The sequence below is a fragment of the Limanda limanda genome, chromosome 20 (assembly GCF_963576545.1).
Source record: "Limanda limanda chromosome 20, fLimLim1.1, whole genome shotgun sequence".
NCBI classification, from domain to species: Eukaryota; Metazoa; Chordata; class Actinopteri; order Pleuronectiformes; family Pleuronectidae; genus Limanda; species Limanda limanda.
Window position 1 is genome coordinate 19,071,479 of NC_083655.1, and position 24,533 is coordinate 19,096,011.

At 39.8% G+C, this 24,533-nt stretch overlaps 1 protein-coding gene across 1 annotated transcript in view; it reads left to right on the top strand.

Moving 5' to 3' along the window:
- Positions 1–24,533, top strand: part of LOC133027149 (collagen alpha-1(XXI) chain-like) — a 50,585-nt gene that overhangs the window by 816 nt on the left and 25,236 nt on the right. Inside the window, exons 3-18 of the mRNA XM_061094174.1 lie at positions 42–161; positions 1,113–1,229; positions 1,351–1,537; positions 2,236–2,401; positions 2,509–2,731; positions 4,625–4,798; positions 5,048–5,125; positions 5,255–5,266; positions 5,507–5,599; positions 6,470–6,523; positions 6,628–6,681; positions 7,157–7,210; positions 7,304–7,357; positions 8,073–8,126; positions 8,325–8,378; positions 20,723–20,776. Coding sequence (XP_060950157.1) covers positions 42–161; positions 1,113–1,229; positions 1,351–1,537; positions 2,236–2,401; positions 2,509–2,731; positions 4,625–4,798; positions 5,048–5,125; positions 5,255–5,266; positions 5,507–5,599; positions 6,470–6,523; positions 6,628–6,681; positions 7,157–7,210; positions 7,304–7,357; positions 8,073–8,126; positions 8,325–8,378; positions 20,723–20,776 — 1,548 coding nt within the window. The remainder of the gene's footprint in view (positions 1–41; positions 162–1,112; positions 1,230–1,350; positions 1,538–2,235; positions 2,402–2,508; positions 2,732–4,624; positions 4,799–5,047; positions 5,126–5,254; positions 5,267–5,506; positions 5,600–6,469; positions 6,524–6,627; positions 6,682–7,156; positions 7,211–7,303; positions 7,358–8,072; positions 8,127–8,324; positions 8,379–20,722; positions 20,777–24,533) is intronic.

Consider the following 24,533-nt stretch of genomic DNA (forward strand, 5'->3'; position numbering starts at 1 on the left):
GAACCGCTGACCTTCTGCACCTTGTCCTGCTGTTTCTGTAGCTGGCTGTGATCCAGTACAGTGACACACCTCGATTGGAGATCTCTCTGGGGACACACCAGGGCGGAGCAGAGCTCATCGAGGCCATACAGAGCATCCCCTACCTGGGAGGAAACACACAGGTGGGACAGCACGTTTTCTCTTTGCACCTTAGCTATCACCAGCACCAGCAGGTAACTTAGATCGGATCGGTGCTCACTAAACAAAAGGAGATTGTGCATTTGAACCCATGATCAGACACTATGGGATGTCCTCAGATCTGCTGTCTCTGTGGATTCCTACAAAAAGAAGCAAAACACAAATTTGCCTGGTTTTCCTTTTTTATGAGAGCAAAAACTTTGTCTGCTGCATTTGTCATTTCCTTTTTTTATAAAAGTTATATTGATTACCTCTAACAGTCATAATATGCATGTGCAATCTAAAATAATATGTGTGCTCTTATCATAAACTGTGTTAACACGGAAAAATGTCTCATGCATTCACATTGCATGTATCCTGGGGGGGGGGGGGGAGGCGCCTGAGGGTTGCTGACTTGGTTTTCTCTTAACTGGTTTCCTGAGGCACCTGCACGCAGAAGTGTGGTGGGAGAATAAAACATATTTTACTCCCAAAATATGCTGTAAAATATCCTATAAAGATGTTCACTACATCCAGAACTCTGCATCCCAAAAAGAAACTAATAAAGTTAAGGGCTTTGAGGCTGGTTATGGAGAGGCAGGCTACACTTAAGTGTGGTCCATGAGTGCCAGCATTTGCTTGCAGCAGGTGCAACAAGACCACACAGCAACACCACAAGCATAGAAATACTCAATAAACAAACAGACATGCTGGATTTGCTTTATGGAACATGCTCTTTGAAAAATACGACACTGTTCCCGTAACCTTCTGCTCATGTTGTGATCCGCTCCCAAGTGGATTTAAAAAAGCTTTTTTATGTGTGTATATAATTTAATTTGCACTCTATGATATAGCGGGCAGTGGCTGAGAACTGATGACCAGACAAGTTCACACATGCGATCCTAGTTGACAGCATCACAGCTTTTTTCATTCAATGTTTTCTGAATGTCCTGCAGACTGGAAGGGCCATTAAGTTTGCTGTGGACCACGTCTTCGCTGTATCTCAGCGAGCCAGCCAAGTGAAGAACCGCATTGCCGTGGTGGTCACTGATGGAAAATCTCAGGATGATGTGGTAAATGCTGTGTATAAAATCTGATGGCTGAAATGTTGCAATATATATTGACCTTTTGTGATGTTTGGCCTAAAAGGAAAAGACTTCTCAACCATTGGAGGCCCATTTGTTGTTTCTTTAGGTAGATGCCAGTATGGAGGCACGAGCTCAGGGCATTACAGTATTTGCAGTCGGGGTCGGCAGTGAGATCACCACCTCAGAGCTGGTCTCCATCGCCAATAAACCATCATCCACCTACGTCCTGTATGCAGAGGATTACACCAACATTGACCGTATCCGAGACTCCATGAAGCAGAGGCTATGTGAAGGTCAGAATTTTGTGTCAATTTAGTAAAATAGTTTTTAATCTCAAACTCCGTCCATGATCCTGAGTGAGCCTTATGTTTGATTATGTTTAGAAATTTGGGTTGGGTTTGGTCAGGTTACCCATCTAAAGATGATCTGCCCTGGTTCATGATTAAATCTGGTGCAAAGTGAAGTTGAAAACAGTCTCACTCATCAAAACAGCCACAACTACAATTACAACAATAGCCATAACCACAGCAATACACAAAGCTACAGCTATGTCCCTATTACCACTCACAATTAACGGACGCCATCAATATGAATTATCCTCTGTAGTCATTGTAACATTGTAATGATAGTGACTTCTCAATGAACATACGTAACACCATGACACCAAGTTATGTTAAATTTAGCATTTATCATTCTCAAGCTCAAGTGGAAAACAGATATTTGCTAATATTAAATAATGTTACATCAAAACACAGCAACATCACTTTCTAGCTATAAGCACAGGGCTAACCACAGACAAACTAAAGTTATTACATGTTACAGATACACGCCAACCAATGAATTCAGTTATTTTTCAGCACCTATCCTGCGCTCACTCACTACTTATTTTATTGTAACAGCCAGTGCAGACAGATGTAGCTCAGCCCTGCTGATGTAGCTGCAGTTTATCTTTTCTTATGCTGTCTCAAGAAATTATCCTTTTTCTTTCCAGAGTCTGTTTGTCCCACAAGAATCCCAGTGGCCTCTCGTGATGAGAAAGGCTTTGAGCTGCTGTTTGGCCTGAATATTCAGAAGAAGGCCAAGAAGATCCCCGGCTCTCTGGTTTCTGAGATAGCATACGCCCTGACTGCAACCACAGACATTACTGAGAATACCAGGTATTCAAGACTTCGATCAAGTCCTTAACAATTTGCAACGTTTCATATTCATATTTGTGCATCAATTATTGTTCATATTTCATTATTTTGCTTCATTTTTACACCAGAGAGATTTTCCCAGAAGGCCTCCCTCCATCCTATGTGTTTGTGGCCACCCTGCGTCTACAGGGGTCTGCTTCAAAGCTGACCTTTGACCTTTGGAGGGTGCTGTCAAAGGATAAGGAGATGCAAGCGGCAGTGACGCTAAGTGGAAAGGATAAAACTGTCACCTTCACCGCCACGAGGCTAAACGAAGTGGAGCAAAGTGTCATCTTTAAATCTGGATTCCAGGTTAGTATAAGGACTGAGTTTCATATCCATACCAGATCAATATGTGAATAATTTTTCACCTTGCTACTTCACTTTTGTTTGTGCTATAAAATGCTCTTTTTTACTATTTCTTCATAATTTTGAATACATTTGCTCAAGTACCTGATCTCTCCCTCCGTTGGTTACTCAGTATTAAGTCGCTCAACAAACTGCGCCTTAGCTTCTTAACACAGTTCCAAAGACTATGAGCCTGGTGCTTTAAGGGAAAATCAACAAAACCAGAATTAAAAATAATACAACATGTACACGCATCTTACACAAAAGTATTAACCTGAACCACATTATTGTGGCTCAGGGGAGAGACCAGTCGTCCTCTTACCAGAAGTTCGGCAGTTCGATCGCAGTCTTTCCCACTCTGCATGCTGAAGTGTCCTTATGGCAAGATACTGACCCATATAATTGCCTCTTCTAATAGAACAAGTGCGGCACATAGATGCATTGTGAATGGGTGAATGGCAAAAAACGAGACTGTAATATGCTTTGAGTGGTCATCAAGAGTAGGAAAGACATCCTGTCTATTTACAAGACGAAGATCTTCAGTTGCACAACTTGGAACTGGTATTGTTCCTCAAATTGATCTAGGTTCGCTTATAAAAATTCAGAAAAACAGAAGATGTATCCGTGAAAAGTGAGTGTCTTAAAATATTGAACATTATTATTTTAAAGTTTCAGTTTTCCATGAAATGGTTTGACAAAATGCTGAAATATGTGCAAATGATAACAAGTCAAGTAGTATTTATTATAATTTCTCATATATAGCACATGCATGGTTTCTCAGCAATTTCTGTATTTTGCTGTAAACTTGAATGTCTGGAAAGCTGATTATCAAAGTTACTCAAATGGTTTTACATGCATGTATACTTATATCCTGATATATATGCCTGGCCAATAATTTGTCTGCTTCTACTTTTAAGTTATTGCCTTCATACATTTATTCCACAACAGCGTAGGTGTATTGGTAAATATAAAGAGTGCCGTGTTCCGTGGTGCCGTTTGTTATTTTCCTGCAGTGCCACTAAGGATGTTTTGTGCGGTGAGTGTGTCTCTTCCAATCTTGAGTTTCCCTTCCTGTTGGTCGCTGTGAATGAACCCGACTTGAGGAGAGCCAAGCTAGTAGTAGTTTAAGCATCATCGCCCGTTGACTTCAATTTACAGCAGGCCCGGCGAAGATGTAATGTGATGGATGCGAGGAAGACGCTCAAAGAAAACGTTTCCTGTGCTAAACCGCTGTATTTACCTCGTGGAAACGAGTTGGCAGGGGTGCAGTACTTGAAGAACATGCCCCTGTTTCCATGGCAGAACAAGCTTATAATACATCCTTTTGGACACGTCAAGTTGTTTATCCCGAAAAGGCAGACTCCATCCTTACACACACCTAGACTGTAGGGAGGAGAGGGTTGTAATTATGTTCAGGTTATGTTTGCAAGTGTTTGATTTGATTTGTTTTGATGTGGCACAAGGTGTAAGTCTGTGATTTGTTGTTTTAGAGATGATGGCTGTGTCGTAGCACCCCGATGAGACAATAGCTGCTCTGTCTCTTCTCTCTGTCTCTATATGGTTTATGACTTTAAGAGAAAAAAGGGGATGGAAAAAAGGGGACGGAAAATAACTCTGCAGTCATAACTATTTGTGGAGCATTTAAATGACACTTAAATTGTCAACAGAATTAGTTGAGATGAAACACATGCATACATACACAACTGCCAACAGAAATGGGAGGCTGTGTTGAAGATTTGACAAGTTGATAGCTACGTTCACCTTTGCTCATGAATGGAAGCTGTTTTCAATCCCTGAAAATGAATAAACCCTCTGTTTATGTATCTTTATATTTGAGATATTTGTTCCTTCTTGCAGAATCTGTATGATGGAAAATGGCACCAGCTCAAACTTCTGGTGAGGCCAAGCCAGGTCACCGGTTTCCTTGACGATGAGCTGATCCAGGGAGTCATGTTGGAGCCGATGGAGCCCATTTACATCAATGGGGAGACGCAGGTGGCTAAGAGGAGAGGAACAGACCTCACTGTGCCGGTGAGTATAAAAATCATATCTCTAAATAAAGCTGCAGCTGAAAGGTCCAAGTGCTCTGAATTTATTTATTACAAGGGCCTCCTTTGTGAAAGTACATTTAAAAGGGTTGTCACAGTCGCCACTAGATGAACGTCAGGTTAAAAGCACTCAATGGGAAAAAAAAAAGGGTAGAAAAACTCAAAATGTTGTTTGAATATATTGTTGACGTTTGCCATATGATGATATTTATCCATTTTTTTTTTGACTCAGGTGGAGATTCAGAAGCTGCGTCTGTACTGTGATCCTCACCAGAGTGAGAGAGAAACTGCTTGTGAGATCTACTCTGTGGTAAGACCTCCACTGTCACCAACCTGAATCCACACAGGTCACACATCGAACTTAATATTCAGGGTGTTGCTGCGTGTATGAGGCTACATTGATAATAAAAAATATTTTGTCCTTTCTGATGCTGCACAGGATGATGAAAGGGTGAGTGCAGTTTCCTGTTTCTCTCACATTTTTTATCTGACTTTGCTCATTTAGCCACTAATGCAGAAGTAGAGAACCTCATGAGATATGAGTGGAACTCACTGGCAGTGATAATAACTGAAGTGTGATCTTTTGTTTTAAGTGTGAGAACAAATTTAAATCAAAATAATGTTTTTTTAAATGTATTTTTTTTAATCTTAATGAAGAAAGCACTGACGGTTGGTGTGTTTTTTTTCTCAGTGTCCTTTGAACCGCACTGCCTCAGAGGAGGAGGACGACTGCAGTAACTGTGCAGTCGGACCCCCAGGGCAGCGCGGCCCACCAGGTCGCATGGTAACGCATACACACGTGCACACACACACAAACACCTACGCAATTGACTAACCAAAATCTCCGTAAAACATGTCTTCACCTTTTCGTCCCCATGTTGTTTTGCAGTAATGCATCTGCTCCAACAGTAGGCGGAGGTTATTACACTGTACAGACTTTTTATCACAATGGATTATGTAATTTACAAACGGAGGAAAGACCACAACTTGAACTCGAGAACTAGAAAACTGCTAATACATACGTTTCTTCTGTCCAATTTCTTCTTCCAATGATCTTAAATGACCTAATAATTTAATATGTCTTAAGTAGGTATTTGATCATAAATCAAATATACATTGGATATAATTGATACTTGAGAGCAAAGAGTCAAAAGATCATCAAAGATACTTCATTTCATTGTGAGGGGAACATGAATATCCGTGACATACATCATGTGACCTACATCCATCTGTAGGCTCCAACAGGGGGTTGCAAGTATTTGCTTGTCACTCCCATCATTCCTGTGTAATCATATGGGGGAGTTATTAAGTCGGAGCCTAGACGCCAAACACTTAAACTGTTCTAATGCTGCAATAAATGTTTGAAAGTGAGTTGTCAGACTGAACTGCCATTGTAATTCACATGATTGTTGTCAAGACATTTCACCCAGTGCTACAAATGTTAGCCTCGTGGTACTTAATGAAAAGTCCATTAATCTTCCGATTTTATGGTAGCCTAAATATCTGTATATCAAATTTTATAGCTATTCATCCAATAATTGTTGAAATATGTCAGTCTAGACTCTAGACAGATGTACTGAACGGACTGTCAGACCATAGATCCGTGCCACCATAGTGGCTATTGAAATGTGTGTGTGTTGTTGTGATTCCACAGGGTTTCAGAGGAGAGAAAGGAAGGGAAGGACCACCGGGACCTGATGGTAAGCCTGTAAGTGATGATCAGTTCCTTCCACTGTACCTTTTAACCCCTTCATACAGTTGCCACCAGTCTTTGAGATACATGCTCATGTTGGAAGTCGTTTCTGTCCCCAGGGTAAGGACGGGAATCCCGGGGCTCATGGCCCTCCTGGATTAACAGGGTTGAAGGTAACACGCCTACATATTACCTTTCAACAGCTACCAGCTATTCACACTTTCTACTTGGATTCAGCTGCTACATATGTCATCTTTACATTTCCCTAATGAGTTTGTTGAAGCACCAATGTGAGTGTCAGAACAGCGCTTGAAGCCTCTTAACCTTCGGTCTCACTGTTGATGTTTGATTCCCCGGTTTAACTTTGAAAAAAAAGTCAGTTATTGAGCTTTGCCATTTTTAATTGGTAAACAAACCAATCAATCTGTGTGTCTTCATGTCATGACCATTGAAATGCACTGAAAACCAAAATGCTTTTTAACACTTAAAATTCTGCTGCACGATTAGGGCCTCCCAGAGTTTCCATTATCATATTTTCTAAGCCGTATAATTGATTTTTAAAGGGATAGCACCGCTTGTTCAACTTAGTCAACACTCTTCTGACTTTTGATTTGAGTTCTTACCGATTGTCTTGACCTGGCTTGTCAGGGTGAAGGGGGGCCAGACGGACTGAGAGGGGAGCTTGGTCTAAAAGGGGACAAGGTAAATCCTTTAAGCAGCAGTTGTATCTGTACTGTGGCTTTTCTGATCTGCAGCCGGTACTGATAGTCCCCCTTTGCTACTGATGTTTCTCAGGGAGACAGAGGGCAGCCAGGCTTACACGGAGAACCAGGGCTCCCTGGATCCAAGGTGAGATTACAATTTGTAGACTATGAACCTAACTGCTGCCTGTTTTCCTCAGTTAGGAACCCTCCTTAGTGATTCTAAAGGAAACCAATCCTGTCCGGACTTGACGAATTTGGTTTGAGTGACTCTTAAAACAGTCCTTAAAACCTGCTTCTAGTAAATCTGTTGCGTTTTTATTTAAACTATTTTATCAAGTCTTTTGTTCTGTTTTTTTTTAATTTATACCTTAAAATATCTCTATACTGGTAGCTGCTGCTTAATCTGGTTAAAACAGCACATTTTCAAACTGAACAAAACTGAACTTATAGCTCCCGCACTTGTAACTAGACTTTATTGTGAAGGACAGCCAGATGCTTTAAAAGAAAATAATGTAAACATATAAATAATTATATTCAATACATATAGGAACCCAAATTGTAAATTCATGATAATCCTACTTTTTCGATCCCTAGTATATCTGCAAAGCGTGAGAGGTCCAGATTTAATTTACTCTAACCAATCTATGTGTGAATGGATGAATTTCACTTGTTTAGCACTTTGATTGGTCAATGAGACTAGAAATGTGCAATATAAATGCATACATGTACAATTTACAATAAAAGGTATTTTTGTAATCACTTCTAACAGAAACATTTTACCACCCATTTACAAAGCATTCAAAGTGGTAATCTAGGCCCTATTATTTAGTGTTTTAATTTTATTTCTGTGTTTTACATAGGGTCTTCCTGGAGAGAGTGGTGAGGCAGGACCTCCGGGAGAGGCTGGGTCAATGGTAAGATCGAGTTCTGTTAACGAGTCAAAGAGAAAAACCTAAACACGTTTAGCCAGATACTACACTAAATAATTCAAATGAAGTAAAGAGACAGAACTGAAAGCCAATTCTGGTGCTTTGGCTCCCAAGTTAGTCAGACAAATAAATGCTATGATAGTGTTGGATTTGGCTCTGAGTGTGTGTTGGTTCTCCAAACAGGGGGAGCCAGGACTACCAGGCACCGGTGGACTGGTCGGGCCAACAGGAACAAAGGTCAGTGTGGACTCTGGCAGATCAGGTCACACCTCACACTCAATGTTGGACATCTTGTGCAAAAAACACAGAAATCAATACTCTGCTGCTGTAACAGCCTCCGCGCTTCTTCATATGCTTTCATCAACATTTACTGAACCTGGACCAAAAAGAGATGTGGGCTTAACCATTAAAACAGCCCCAGACCAAAAGTACATATGGTTGTGTACACGTGGATACCCACATAAAAGTTTCTAGATGTTTTCTTCTCAAACATTGGTGGCTATTCATTTTACCTTTGCATCAAAATAGACTTTTACAAAAAATGAATTACACCTCAATGCTTGTTTGAAGTGTTAGCAAATCTAAAATAATCTGAAATTGAAAACAAGGCAAAAAGTGTTTAGTTTCTGTAAATGGAGTATAGTATACAGTGAAGTACAAGTATAAAATGAGAGAAGTTCTAGTTTTCAAACACCACCCGTTAATTGTGTGACTGTGCTATATTTTTTAAATCTTAAATAGTTTTAAATATTTTTTATCCTTAAAAGTTACAAAGGAACTATAAAGCTGTGCCTTTGTGATATCCTCTGCTGTTCTTTGCTCACTGGTACCACAGAGGGAAAGTGAGCAGCTTCCTGTGAGTGAAAGCGAAGCTAGCCCGCCAACATCCTTTCCCATGTACGACATAAAAGTATCAACCTCAGTGTAATGGCTCACAGTAAATCTGAATACTCTCTCCTCTTGTCAGTTAATGACACTGACACCACTGCAGGAGTATGTGGGCCATGTACAGTTGTAAGGGACGTCCCCGGTGTGGTGACTTGAAAAGAGCAAGTGGCTAAATGAAAGAGCACTCGCTCACATGTGCAGGCAGGCGAGCACGCCCACCAACTACAAGTGCGTGATGCTATTTCGAGGCTCCTCTGAAGTCTTTGACTCGCAGCCGCACTGCTCAGTAATTTAGGACTCTTCCTGTTATCATAATAAACTGCTTTCCCCGAGAGTCTGGAAGTGTTCTACACCAAGGGTGGTGGTACACAGGGAGTAGGAACAGTTGGTGTCCATGTGTGGACTTGTCAGGGGGTTGCTGGTGGTGGTGGTGCAGGGGGTGTGTGTGTGTGTAGGGAAAGCCAGTGAGCAGCTATGACTGTTGGGTTACTTTTGAATGACAAAAACACAAACCGAATGCTAATCAACTTCAATGTGTTTACCAACAAGGTTAATCAATTCAGTCGATCAGGAGACTTCTTTTCATTACTTTTATTATCTTACATTTCTAGTGGACAATAATCGAACAAGTTGAAAATGATACCAATCTCCTCATTTAATTCTCCATCATGACATAAGCACGCTTTCCCAAAATATTGACCTTTGATATCAAATATATCACCCAGATTATTTACTGAACAAATATATCTACACTACTAAAATTCACATAAATTTCACAATTCCACATGAGCTCATCCCACTGATAATGAAGTGGGTTGTATGCTCTCTGCCGTCTAAACCCTGACGCCCCAGTGCTATATGAACCTTACATGACTTCCCTGCATTAGAACATAATGTTACGGCTGGAAGTGCATAAATTGCTGGTAGACATGAGTTGTGTATAAACCCCAGAGACAAGGTTGTTCGACAGTAATTAAAGTATGTTGGAAATTATTGGCTTTATGCAGGATACTAAATGCCATGGATACAGTCATCTACCAGGGCTTCCCCTTGCTTTCCTGACATGAACTGCTTATGGAACCAGTCAGAGACGGAAAGTAACATGGAATATTTCCTGATGTACTAGTACAAAGTAAACTCAAACTTAGCTACATATTAAACAGACATATTGCTGGAATATAGCTACTGACGTTTTATGATATTATGATATATGATCTCACAGATGAATATTTCACAAATAAAATAGATGATCCCTTAATATTATTTGATATGCTCAATAGTTTTGAATAAAGAAAATGTACATTAGGTTGGCTCTGTCCTATTAAGCTCCAACTATAAAAATAAGCTTATTTTATTATCAATAGTAATCCAATCGTATACATATATATATATAATCAAATGAATGAGTTCTAATTGCAAAAAGATCAGATGTGCAGCATTGTGCACTTTGATAAAATACCCTAATACCTATAGATGAAACCCCCCCAAAAATTAAATATATCTATATGAATTTGGAGCTGTCCACACCACTGGGCCCATTTCATCATGTCTGTGTGAATAACTAGTTCCATGTCTTGGCTGTGTGGAGCCACTGTCCTGCTGCTCGCGGCTTCCTCTCATGATCTGATGATACCATCTGAACACAAAAGCTTGTGAGACTGACAGGACCACCCGATGCTCCACTTTCCTGGAACAAGCTGGTGTTGATCAGACCTGAGTGGCATCACAGACGCCGCAAGACCAACAAACAGACCGAATTTCTTCCAGCAACAATGTCAGGGAACATTAAGCGTCGTAATGATTTACAGGAAACCGTCTGATGTTTACAGAACACATGGACGTGTGCTGTAAGGGCTAATTGGTTGTTGGGTATAAAATGTTGGGGTTAAAAGGGCACCGTTTAAATGCAGAGCTTTTCCGAGATTGTCAGACTGAAGGCTGTAAGATGAAGTGGCCTCCGAGGCTGCTGCAGTTTTTGGTGAATTCTAAGTTTCAGTGCATTGTTATACACACAAAGGACACTTTTCGACACTTCATAGCATGATTTAATCTCCTGAGATATTTCTTCCCACACTGACTTATTTCTCTTGCTCTCTCCTACTTCTCCTGTTATGACACTTAAAATCATCTTTCGGTATCGGATGTTTTCAGGGACTCAAACTTTCCGATGCGTGAACCAATCTGGCCCCTTATGAATAGCAGCAGCAAACATATCAAATATTTTGGTCGCACTTATTTGAGGTACTTTGGGTACATGTTAGTTTTTCTTCTTATATTTGTTGAAGAACAAGAACATTTACCTTGGAGCAGTCTGAGTTTAAATACACCAGAGGTGAGCTGAAAGCATGGCACGTCTGACAAGGTCTCTGTTCAACTCCAGCAAGAAAAGTCAACTGAGAAGAGACATGATTCTTTCTCCAGCTAACGTGAAGTGAATCCGGAGCATGTGAGGCTGAGTGAGTGTGATCACAGCTTCATCAGATAAAACTGTTGGACAAGTAGTTATGTTACAGACCATGTCAGTATTTTCTGTTGCTTATGATCAGGCTCAGGACTCTATGAGCATTGTTTTTGACTGAAATCGGTATTCACCCTTTTATTTTTAATATAAACAACAGAGCCCTGAACAGGTAGTTTCAGTTGTTGTTTGTCTTGTAGAATCATTTCATCTTATAATAGTCCCATATATAATGCATTACCTGCTCAGTGTTTGGCCATTTTGGGTTCCAACTAATGATTTTTATTGGGAACAAAGAGACAGAGATTTTTCCAGAAGGTTGGTTGAACCACAACCCTGACAAGCTGTGTGAATGGTTGGTGATTGATGTGGTGCAGCATATAGCGCTGCATGAATGTTTGTGTGAATAAATACAGGCCATTTTATTCAAGGAAGCATTTACTTATAAACTCTAAATTTGGAGCTTTCAACTGTTTCTTGTGGTCTGATCAGACAGTTCTTCACCCATATGCTTTGCTGTCAATTGTCTCATCAGAATAGGGCCAGTAAATACGCCTGAAATGATATCACTTATTACACAACTACCTATGCGGGTGCGTGTGTGTGTGTAAAAACAGTTGTGATCTGTGCAGAACCAAATTACCCACCAGCGTGGTCACCGCCTGAGGAAAACATTTTCCATCGACTGAAAAGAATTTGTGTGTACCCATCCAAGACAGCTCCATTGAATGTTAATGAGGCCTACACTTTGATATAGTGTACAAGGCTTCAGGCTAACAGCAGCATGGTCTTTAATCACACACACATACTCACATACAAAAAATGTACATAAACAGAAAACTGCTATCTTTCAGGAACATTGGATTTGATGTTTGCCACTCGAGTGAAGAACGTTACCTGCTTTATGGTGGTCGTAGGTCTCTTATTATCTGGTATAGAGATTTCCACACCCAAAATTATGGATTTTCAAATGTAGTTGTGTGAGGTTTTAATGTCACAGAGATAAAGACAGTGTCTGTCATACGCTCTTTCCCTGTAATTAAACAGTATACGTGTAATCTGTAAGGAGACATTTGGAAAATGTTTCAGCGATCAAAATGTAAATTTCCTTTTATATGTTCTTTACAAAAATAATTAACAACAGCAGCAGCACTTTGATTCCAAGTGTTGATTGATAGTGGGATGCTTTAAAATGTGTTGCTTAAACAAGAAAACCCATGACAATAGTCTTTGTATAGACACTACTGTACAAAGAAGCGGCTGTGGGTTTAAGCCGGGCTTATTTTAAACTGCTATGCTTGTAATTTAGCAGCAGGTTCAGAGACCTGCTAATGTGAAAGTTACAGCCTCTCCATCCCTCAGGCTGTTAGAGGTCCAAATCATCAGATGTTCACCGCAAGTACAGATTACAGAGCCACGGGGGGTCACATGGTTAAAAAAGAAAACTCTGATGTGGTCAATTATAAACTGAATATACTCAAAATGGATGCAACCGAACTACAAGGTTTTTCTAACTGGACTTTAGTCGCTGTTTACCTAGTGAATTAGTTAGTTAGAATTAGGACTTTGATTCAAAAACAGCAGGTGCAGAATGTGAACATTTCTTATTTTGCCATATTATAGTAAAAGACATAAAAGTTTGTATTTAACAAACAAACAAAATGTTGCCTATTTAATTAAAATCTGAAGCGAAGGGTCTTTAAGTTAGGTTTGTTGTTATGGATGTTGTCATTGAATCTGTGCTTCCTTGCGTTTGTATTTATAAACATGTGCTGATGAATAGAGCTAAAACGTGGGAGAAATCCCTCTTTCCAATTGTGTTTAAGCATTCTTTTGTTTACTAAATGCTCCCTAACAAAGAAACATCTGTTTCTGTATTTCGTAGAAATGTAATTATTTGTTATTGCTATTATGCAAAATAAGTTCTTCGACATGACTCATTTTTAGAATTGGTAACAAAATAACAGCATACCATCAGGGTCATATCTATTTTACAAACTACAGCAAGTAAATTTATAAACTCAATTTTTAATTCCTGGCAACGGAGGTAAGTCTGATACATCTTGTGTTGGGAAACAAAACATTACAATTTATTTTCTATAAATGGAAAGAACCATGGGACCCGTCACGGTTTGTCTTTGAATTTTAATCAAAGGATTGGTTATTTTCTAACATTGTTGATCCACTTTTATTCTACTGATTTATTCATTCAAGAATTTCACCTCCATAAACCTCGAAATGGTCCACCTGCCAATCACCAGACCTTCTGTCTAAGTAGGAAATGAGTAACTTTGACTTTCAGAGCCCTGTTTGCTATAAAAGAAAAGAAAACTCCCACTTGGGTTCTCAATAGAATATCACCAGAGGAATACATTATCCTGGAACAATGTAAAAGCTGCCCACACATTAAACTTTTTGTAATGAGGTCATTAATCATGGTGATTATGGAGGCGCATTAGTTTGCAGTTTTACTCATGCGAATGCACAGAGTGAGGTAAATGAGGCACATCCCTCGACACATACTGACCTCCCACCCCGAAACGCACACAGCACATGCTGTTTATAATGGTAGAGTGCACAGACAGGCCTCCTGGAGTAAAGTGACATCATGTGAGGTTAATCAGCCAGTCCTGAACTCGCTGACAGTCGGCTTCCCTTTGGATCTATATTTGTCCCGGTGGACTGACGGTCCTGTGGCCGTTGGCAAGATTCTATAGAGCAGGGGAGGAGCATGGTAAAACAAGGATGGGGTAGAAAAATATAAGGTATGTTTAGTCTGTTGATATCTGCTTTTAATTTCCATTTCAGTCAGAAAGACTTATGTAAAGACACTTTCCATGACACTGTGGGATGTACTCTGGCAAAATGAGCGAAAATTTCATTACATAATTTTAGTCCAAAGTGTCATGGAAAGGCTAAAAGCAGAAGCTAAATAATGAGACAGCAAAATCGTCTGGCTAACAGGAAAAGTGAAAGCAGCAGGGAAGTGGAAGTCCAAATGGGAAAAATATATGGGTATAAATATGTGTATATATTCTTATTATGTAAGTGCATTCATAAATTTCTCATTTTAAGATTTTAAATCCCATTATTTGTCCATTCATTATTTATTTGACATCCATTTTTAAATTTAAATTAAAATTTTTGGTTTATCAACAACTCAGCATGTTTAAAGAGAGTACGGGAAGGATATGCAGCAAATATGCTTTTGTAATTTTGTCAAATTGTGATAGATTCCAAATATTTTTTGACACCTTTGGTCCTCCCAAACGAGAGGGAGCATTGTGGCCAACAAATGATCATAGTTTCCTAATGATCTACCTGAACGTGCCAACAAACCAAAGGGCATGTTCAACAAATCCAGTAACCCTCAGTGTGAAGTGGTTGATACAGCTTCAAAGATTTTCCAGAGGCTTCACCAGGCCAGATTGGATGTATAATCCCTCCAGCATGTTATGGGTCTTCTCTGGGGTCTCCTCCCAGTTGGTTGCACCCAGAAAAACCACTAAAGGGAAGCCAGGAGTAATCCCTATCAGATCCTTAACCACCTCAACTAGATCCTCTTCGACAGGCTTCCTGTAAAGCAAATGTATTACCTGCTTGTGTATGCTATTTCTTTCTTTTGGTTTCTCCTCAAACCTCATGGCCTTTGGTGAGGGTTGGACCATAGACCGAATGGTAGCTCAAAAGCTTCAAGAGCTTACAACAGCCGTCAGGTACATTTCCTGAATATCGGCTAAAGCTGCACAATCAGCCTGTCAATCCCACATTCTGTCTTACTCCCGACTCGTGAGCTGAGATACTTAAACTACTTGACTAGCGGCAGCTACTGACTCTCAGAGTAGAGTGAGTGAGCTGCTGCATATTTTTCCTCTGTTATAAAAACGTCTGGTCACTCATACACTCTATTGTGTATTCTTGTATTTCGCTGCTTGGTGTCTTTATCTTTTATTGACCTTTTTTCCAGATCTTCAAATTGAACTAATCTAAACCGAGTTCAGACGTCAAGCGGTTACAGTCTCGTCAGTCTTTAACAATATGCGGCAAGCTGAAGTGGCAGATTCGTCTGCTTACATGAAAGGACAGTGTCAGAGCACTTTTCTGTCTATTTTCTCTTGTTCTAGACCTTGAGAGATTTATGCCGTTTATTGGACTCTGGTGGGCGTCTTGGCTGTGTAATTATGAGGTCTGCTGCTCTTACGGGTTTATGTGCGTAGTGTGGCGAGACGCTTCAAAGGAAAACAGACGCAGTGGAGAGCTAATTCAGTTGTTTCACCGCTGCCAACATTCAGAAATCTGCACTTTAAATACATGTTGGTGAGACCTGGTACCCTCAGTGTCTGCAGAGGCTCAAACTGAGGGAAAGTGCTTCATACCTGCATGGCGTCATGCTTGAGGAGCTGCGCTGCACCAGGGCTAAAGTTAGATCATAGAGGAGCTCAGGTTAACAGGATCAGATAGAGCAGATGAAAAAGGAATCAACAATTAGTCATCTTCATGTGTTTCCACCACAGGAACTTTCCCCGAGTAAGTAGGAACCTTTACAGGAACTCTGTACGATTCCACCTCAGGAGCCATGGCATAAATTAAGTACAGGTGAAAGCTTTTTACCCCCCAAGAGTCCCTGTTAGGGGGTAGTACTTTACAAAAGTACAGAGACCTTTGGTGTGGGACCTCCAGTCCTGTATTTGGTAGAGTACTACAGGATTTGACTTAATTTGTTCAATGTGGGTGTTTTGCGTGTTGAACAGCAATGCTATATATTTTCCTCCATGTTTGCTGTTGTTATAATGATTAATATAGCATGTGTTACATTCAGTGATGATTTAGCATGTGTTACATTCAGTGACGATTTGTATTGCATCATCGTTGCTGTGCAGTCTTCTAGTGGACTGTGCTTAGGAATTTCTGAGCATCCTCACACAGCACATCTGCTATTTATTAACCATTGCGAGAATAGAGCCCATCTCATTTTACAAATACTCCCTTTCCTCCTAGTAATACCCGAGGCCAGGTTAGAGATAAAGGTAAAACTAGGGGTACATTCTACACTCAAGGATTTTTTAATATCTAAATCCGAGGGATCCAAGGACACAACGTACGGACACAACATGAATCAGATATGTTTGCTTGAGGTGTAAGTATAAAATAAGATGCAAATATACAGACATGCAACATAGATATAGTGACAGCATCTCTAGCCTTTTGTGGACATGTTGTTAGGATGGGTGAGAGATAGGTTGGGAGGGGGGCGTTGACATTGTTTCACCGCCTGGTCTCGTTTGATGAGCATCAAGCTGCAATAAACTCTTCTGTGTGAGACATAAGCTGACCCCTTATTTCTCCTTTCGCCTGCTTCCAGGTAACTTCCATCACAGACTGTAGTGGAACAGCTTGTTGTAACTGTCATTTGTTAGATGAACAAAAGAGAAGATATTTTAGGACCAAATACACTTGATCAATTTGAGAACAAACCAAATAGTTTAATAGACCATTTTAAGTTTAATTATCTTTGTATTTTACATCAACACTATTTAAATAATTAGGTAATTATTAAATGTATCCTCAAAACTATTTAACCAAAGGTTTGCAGCCATGCTAGTGGCTCTGTTAGGCTTTGGTTCAAACAAGAACGACACATGTCATGGATGGATTTATTGACCCCACTGATTTGATAGATGTATGGGAATAGAGCCCTATAAATAGCAACCATTGAGAAACCACCAATTCTTTTAAAAATAGAGCATGGTATTATTCTTGTGTTTCTTTCTTTTATATATATCCTTATTAAGAGCATGGTCTTTAATTCTAAGCATTATTTCTTAATTTCACAGATTTTTTGCTGTATTTTCCTTCAAAACCCTGCACATTGTCTTCATTATTCATTGCTTGTGTGAAAATATAACGCTCTGATTCTGCTTAAAAAAGTTTATCTGCACTCGCTGCAGCGAAGTTGTCCTCTAAGTCTTTCTACTCCGGCTCAGTCTGCTTCTGTTACACTGTTTACCCCTGTGACTCCAAAAGTGTTTTGTGGACTCTAACACTTCACCCACCTCTCCTCTCCACGAGTTGAATTTTTTCATGACCAACCTTTTGAATAAGGAATTTTGAGAATAAAACAACTTTAGGGGATATAATACTCTTTAAGAAGGTTCAGCGCACAAGAGCAGAAGATTTGCAGAATCCGAGAGGTTTAGCAAGGACGCGGAAACAACCGTAACAGGAGGAGAAGGACTCAAACTGGAGCTGATGAACTTTGTGCAGAAACAGCACATCTGAGTGCAGACAAATAGTTTTGAGCAGAAGCAGAGACAATTTGTGCTTGAGACTATCTGCAAGGAAAGATATTTTTAATGCTTTCCGCATAACAAAATCTGAACGTGGAATAAAGAAATAATGCACTGAAATTGAAAGACCACGCTCTTGATAAAGATAGCAAATGCTATGTGAGGGATATGTTGATGCCATTTGGCTGAGAAATCTCCTGAGTATACTTGAAACTGCAAGCTGAGCCTCTACAACCCTGAATGAAACCTTACAGCTGGGGTTGCAAAGATGACCACTGCAATGAGCATCATTATCTTTCCTCGGCCATGTTTTTTCTTATATTAAGTCTCAGACTTTAATTCGGGAGTAATGTTCTATTTTCATCATTCTTGTTTCCCATCAACTGATGAGGACTGGGCCATTACATCTGCTGCAGCTGAAATTCATTTATTTTCATAAATTGCAGATTTCATCCACCCTTGGATTTGCTCCTGATTGTTGCTCCTTAACTAATGGACTATTTCCTCATAATTTGAACAACGATTGACAAAACCTACAGTGACCATCTGTTTAGGGATTGAGAATTTAAAGTAAAATTATAGACTTGTGATCCATTTGAAACATACAAGGCTTTAGTTGGAAACAATGGGCAATGCTACAAACACATACGATACATCAAAAAGTATTGAAAAATAAATCCCCCAACAAAAATTTTGACACAGTACACCTCAAGGATATTTGTTGTATGTGATCTAGTGTTTTTGATATTTATTTGGAGTGGCTGAGGCTCAGGGAGTGGAGAGTGGCGTCCACGAACCAGAAGGCTGCGGTTCAATGCCAAGGTCCTCCAGCTAACGAACCCCAAAATAGCTGTGTAAATGAGTGCTGTATGAACGTGTGCATGAATGAATGAATACGACATGTAAAGCACTTTGAGTGAAGACTGGAAAATAACTGATTCAATCCATCAACCATTTAGAACGACACATACCATTAACTCGGATATATCCGAGAGATATGAATATGTTAGAGTCTTGAGAGATATGTAGAAGTGAGATTACTACCAACATTATCCCAAGTTATAGAAATGCATAACAAACACAAAACATGCATCATAGTTAATGCAATACAAACTTAAGAGCTCATCTAAATCATAACCATCTCATCCTGTTTACTGAGCTGGTAAAATATATCCTGGGACAAATGTCATATTTATTCAAGAGTAATACTTGTTAACAGAGTTGTATAAATATATATATATACATTTATATAAATATATGTATAGTATATGTAAAGCAAAAGTGCCAATGCATTTTTTCCCAAACCCCTAACAAAAAAGTCATTGCCCCCACGCCAAACCTCTTGATCCACAGGACACAGAGAACAGAGGAACTATGAAATGCTGACCATGTTGATTGGAAATCAAGGGACACTTGTGTATGTGTCGAGTAGACAGAGGAGTCAGAGCTTGACAGGAGGCGTCATGTACAAATGAATGGTCTTCAGTGTACAACATATGTTTTACAACTTGTTTCACATGGCCATTGCGAGTGCCAGTGTATTATGGTGGTACACACTGGAACCAGGTCACATACCACAGACATCGTAACACATTCAACACACATAGACAGAGGTCTTACTGGAGGTTTAAAGTTTATTTGCATGTTGTGTTGTGGCTTAAAATGTGTTTGTTTGTTGCCATTTTAATTTTTAACCAGCTGCCGCCTCCCTGCGAGACGTCCGCCCACAGGACTCGCCACACCACAAGCTGCCCCTGCGTCAGTGCTGTGCCACAAGCAGAGAGTCATTACATGCTTAATCCCAACATTCCCTTCATATTCAAACTGCACTAGTTCTATGGACCTTCATAGAGTCAAGCAACAATATCGAATCATTGCTTTTTCTTGGCGTTATACCGGCAAGGCCAAAGGTTGAGAACAGCCCATCTCATTTCAATATGGAAGTTCATTCTTGACCCTTGGATCAATAAGAGACAAAGAAATCTCCCTCAAGGCTTTTTCAGAGCTTCCAACCACATTTATATTAGTTAGTCAGCAATACAAATACTTAGTTGAGAAAAAGCATGTTCTTCATAAATACATTTATTTTACTCCAGGTTAAACAATGCAACACATTGGTGGTTGCAGGCTGACATGCTCACAGTAACAATACTAACATGCTGATGTTTCCTACATGCTTACCATCTTAGTGCAGTGAGTTAGCATACTTAGATTTGCCATTGAGCAATACATGAATAGAAGCTGATGAGAATTTCATTGTAAATCATATGTAAATCACATGTATTGGACACATTCAAATATTGTTTAGGAATAACCAAAGTTATCAGAATTAAAATTCATCCTGAGGGCTCATGAAGGTCTGTTAGTCAGAAATGACAACCTCCTGCTGGAGGAAGTACAAAGTAAAAAGGATGAACTGGCTGTGAACCATGGATGTCTGTACAAAGTGTGTCAATCCATCTGACAGTTGTGTGATATGAGCTAAGCTGCTATGGTGCTAGGAAGGGTTTTTTCTTTATTTACTGCATATAAATTATACTATTTATGAATTTACAATAATAGTGTTTAGTCCTACTTAAAGACACTAACAGGTTTAACCTTTTAAAAGAGATTCCTTTTCAAAATGTCAGACTGTTTCATCTATATTATCGTGGATACAGAATAAAGCTGCACAAAATCCCCATTTATTCATGGGTTCTTTTTGTCGTGCATTTATCCATTTGTTCACAAAGTCACTGATTCACCTTTGCTTTTTTGGTGCTGCTCAATGGCTGTAAGTGGATCTGGTGTGTTTTATACATGTATTCTACTAATGTCTTCTTCAGCAATATCTGGTTAAATGATGCAGATCCGATGACAGATGCTAGACAACTAATGCTACCATGTGGAACTGATTCACAGCAGCACTAGTAGAGTGAAAGGGACTGACATGTCTGTTGTCTCCTCAGGGACAGACGGGGGTTCCTGGATTGGCTGGTGCTGCTGGAGCTCAAGGTGCCCCGGTAAGTTACTGTACTTGCTTTATGTATTACAGAAGGCTACATGACAGGATTTTAAATTGGAAGCATCACATATCTGTCAAATGTCAAAGTGACCAAGTTAGTTGTCGATAAATGTTGTAATAATTTGTGACGAGACTGCTCACAAAACACATTTCCTGTGGATTCTGTGGATAGAACAAGCAGCACGCTTTTAACTGGTCCCATAAAGATTTGAAGGGAAGAATAATCAGGACGTAAACATGAGAGCTGAGATTCATTGCAGCTTTTACACACTGCTGCAAGCTAGTAAACCCACACACACACACACACACACACACACACACACACACACACACACACACACACACACCCACGCACACACACAATCACACCACAAACACACACACATAGCCTCAATGCAAATGCATCCAGAGCAGACACCGAGCTGTCCTCAGCCTTTGTGTCTGTACGTGGGCAGTGAGCATCAGCAGAAAGTTCCATTAACTGTTGAATACATCTATATGGTAATAACTAACACAAACCATCGGGAGGAAAAAGCTGATGAATCTACTTATGCCAAGGCCAAGTCACTATTTGTTCTCTGAGGTGAAAAGGCTCTTTAACTCTTGAATGGTATGCCCTTTTTATGTACTTTCTTTATTATCCTATGTCTGCATGAGTCAGGCTGCTAAACTCATCACTGTCACACCCCACACCCGCACCTCATCTGGGCCAGAATGTAAAGCAAAGCACAAATAGAGAGAGATCCTAATGTGTGCGTGCAGAGCAGCTTCCCACTGCATCCCCAAACAAAACCCACCCTTCCTAATCAGGCTGATGTTTGCACAGTGAGCGGAAAACTATGAATGCAGCTTTTATTATTGTAAATACATTTACAATACTACAGTCCACCCCCACTGTAATTGCTTGGTGACAATGCAATGTCTTACAATTAATGAATCTGGGTCAGCAGCAAACTACCCTGCTTCTGAAACTATCTGCAGAATAGTTGTGTCGAGTCTATTCGATTAAATATTCTGTTAGTTTATATGCATCAAGTTTTCAGTTTTCTAGCCTTCTCATGACGTCACATGAAATCATAACATTTCAGAGCCCGTTGGCTGTCATCTGACAACCGATTTGCCTCTGGGGGCAACTGCAAATATTTTGGGGTTCCCAAGCCTCCATCTTTTGTTGGCTGTACACTATTCACCATGCGACTATATTTTAATCACGCAAGTCAAACGTATCTCCACAGAAAACATTAGACTTTTTGAGATCCAGACCACATTTTGTGTAATCCCTATAATAAATCCAGATATTAAGTTAATTTAAATGTGAAGCCGATTGTATGATTGTGTTTAAGAGTGAACGTTTTAAACATGACGGGCATTTTTCTTATTTCGATCCGTCCCAAACAGACTTACTCCTGTTGTTTGTTCAAAATATCAAAGTTAGATTAATCCTTTGGTCCTCTTTGTGATTGTCTCATCTCCGTGCCCCATGTGGCCTCTCTCTTCATCTGTCATCCCACCCTCCTCTTCTCGCCTCAGGTACGATCATGTGTCGATAACCACAATCTGCTAAAGACAGATCATATGTCCTCATCTAGCATCAGACCTGCTGGTACGCTGCCGAGAGATGGATGAGTTCAGATAAGTGTTGTTATGCAGGGCCCGCTTCACTTAAATTATGTTTGTGAGTTTGTTTCTAGGGTGAGAACTTTTTGTCACCCACATCAGTGCTCATGTTATTTCCACAAAAGCTGATGTATCTTTTTTTTTTTTATCTCAAATTTAATTCCACATATCCTTCTGTCACAATCTGACAAACCATTGAAATTAAATTTGAATCTTTTCGTCTGATCTGACACAGAAATATGACTTTGACTAAATCTTTCTCACACAGACAGAATAAGCAGAGAGAACACAGAGGTCACACAATGTGTTTTTGATGCTAAACAGGCCCAATGTTGTTACCAGAGTAAAGCCACCATGTCAGACACCTGCTGATATCCAGATCCATCAGCCTCACTCTAAACCCCAGAGATTACACTTAGTTTACTTTATCACACACAGACACACACACAGACAAACACACACACACACACACACACACACACACACACACACACACACACACACTTATCTACAGTGGAATCATCAGTGCAGGTTCACATAGTCTGAATGCAAAGCACTCTGATCCTCTGGTGAGAGTCTATGCTTCAGTAGAGCTTCCAAGCTGATATCTGACAGTGCATGACGTGACAAGACACTGCACAATGTAATCCCTCTCCATGTTTACTTGATGAAGTTAAAATAGATCGTTCACCATTAATTGACAGTTTCCAAACGCTTATTGTCCAAGAAACAAAAAATTAACAATCACGTGTCTTTCTATAAAAGTTATATATTCATCAGTTTTTTGGGCAAATTGACAATTTGTGCATGAAAATAGGAAAATGCAATGAAAAAAAGCTTAATTCAATCCAAATCTAAATTGAATCTTTACTAAAACTTTATTGAATTTCAAATACAATGATTATGTTGTGAAATTTGATTGGGCTCTATACTTTCAGGGTTTCATTTTTGCAGAACCCAAATGCAGATGATAGTCACTGTGTGGGTAGACTGCTGTGTGAAATAAACATTATATAGTGCACTAATTGCTTCCCACAATGCATTGTAAAAAGAAGAAGTAAGAGTCCTAGCGACAGGAAGAGAGAGGGCAGCAGGAACCGCCTGACCTGAGAGGAGCAGCACATCACATCACAAACAGTAGCAAACATATTTATCTGTACATTTAAAGATGGTCAGTCAACATATTAAAACTTAAGTCTAAAAGAAACATTTAACATTTATTATGGGTTTTCTAATGGTCGACGTTGTTGTTGTTGTAGGTCATAAACCTGCGAAAATTACTTAATTACTGGCACACAGAAAATATTTCAAGTAGTGTCGGAAAGAATAGACTAGACTAGAATAGACTGGGATAGAATAGAATAGAATAAAACATAATGGCTCTTGTGTAGCTGTTTACTGTCATGGCTAAAACAAGGAAAGTGGTTTTAGCTGCTCTTCAAGGAGTGGGCAGAACAAAAAGCAGCATTTACATAAAAAGCAGCAAAAACATATATGAACAATATATATTCATCAACACAGATTGAAGGTACATGAAATGGTGCCGAGACACAAATAGCACACAGGCACTCAGTGATGAGGTGCGAGTGTCTGTGTTCTCAGTCGAAAGTTCAGTGATCTAGTGGAGTGTGTGTGTGTGCCTGTGTGTGTGCGTGTGTATAGGAGGTGAGGCTGTATAGGAGGAGGTTTGGCTGTGAGTTCAATGTGATCTTTAGTCTGTTTGTTCTGGATTTGTCTTGTATCTTTCCTCAGAGGTGTCAGTCTGTTTAGAGGCTGAACTCAAAGCACTTCTGCTGCTGCTGCGTACCCTGCTGCAGCCGTTCATAACAAAATAATGGCTGAAGCTACAGCAGCTGATTCACATGAGACTAAACATTCATGTCAGTGTCAGACTATGACTTTTTAAACAGCATTAAGAGCACTTGCCCACACCACAGCGCAGAGTGCTGCGTGGATGCTGGTCTGAGGTCAGTGCATCAGAGAGCTATGCAGAAACTGGGCTTACACAGTATAAAGTCTGTGTTGTGTTACATCTAACACATTGTGCATGAACTAGTCACATGCTGGATTAAGAGCTGCACATTTATTTTCCCTATGTTTCACTGACATTGGTTTTATAATCAGACACATGACCTGAA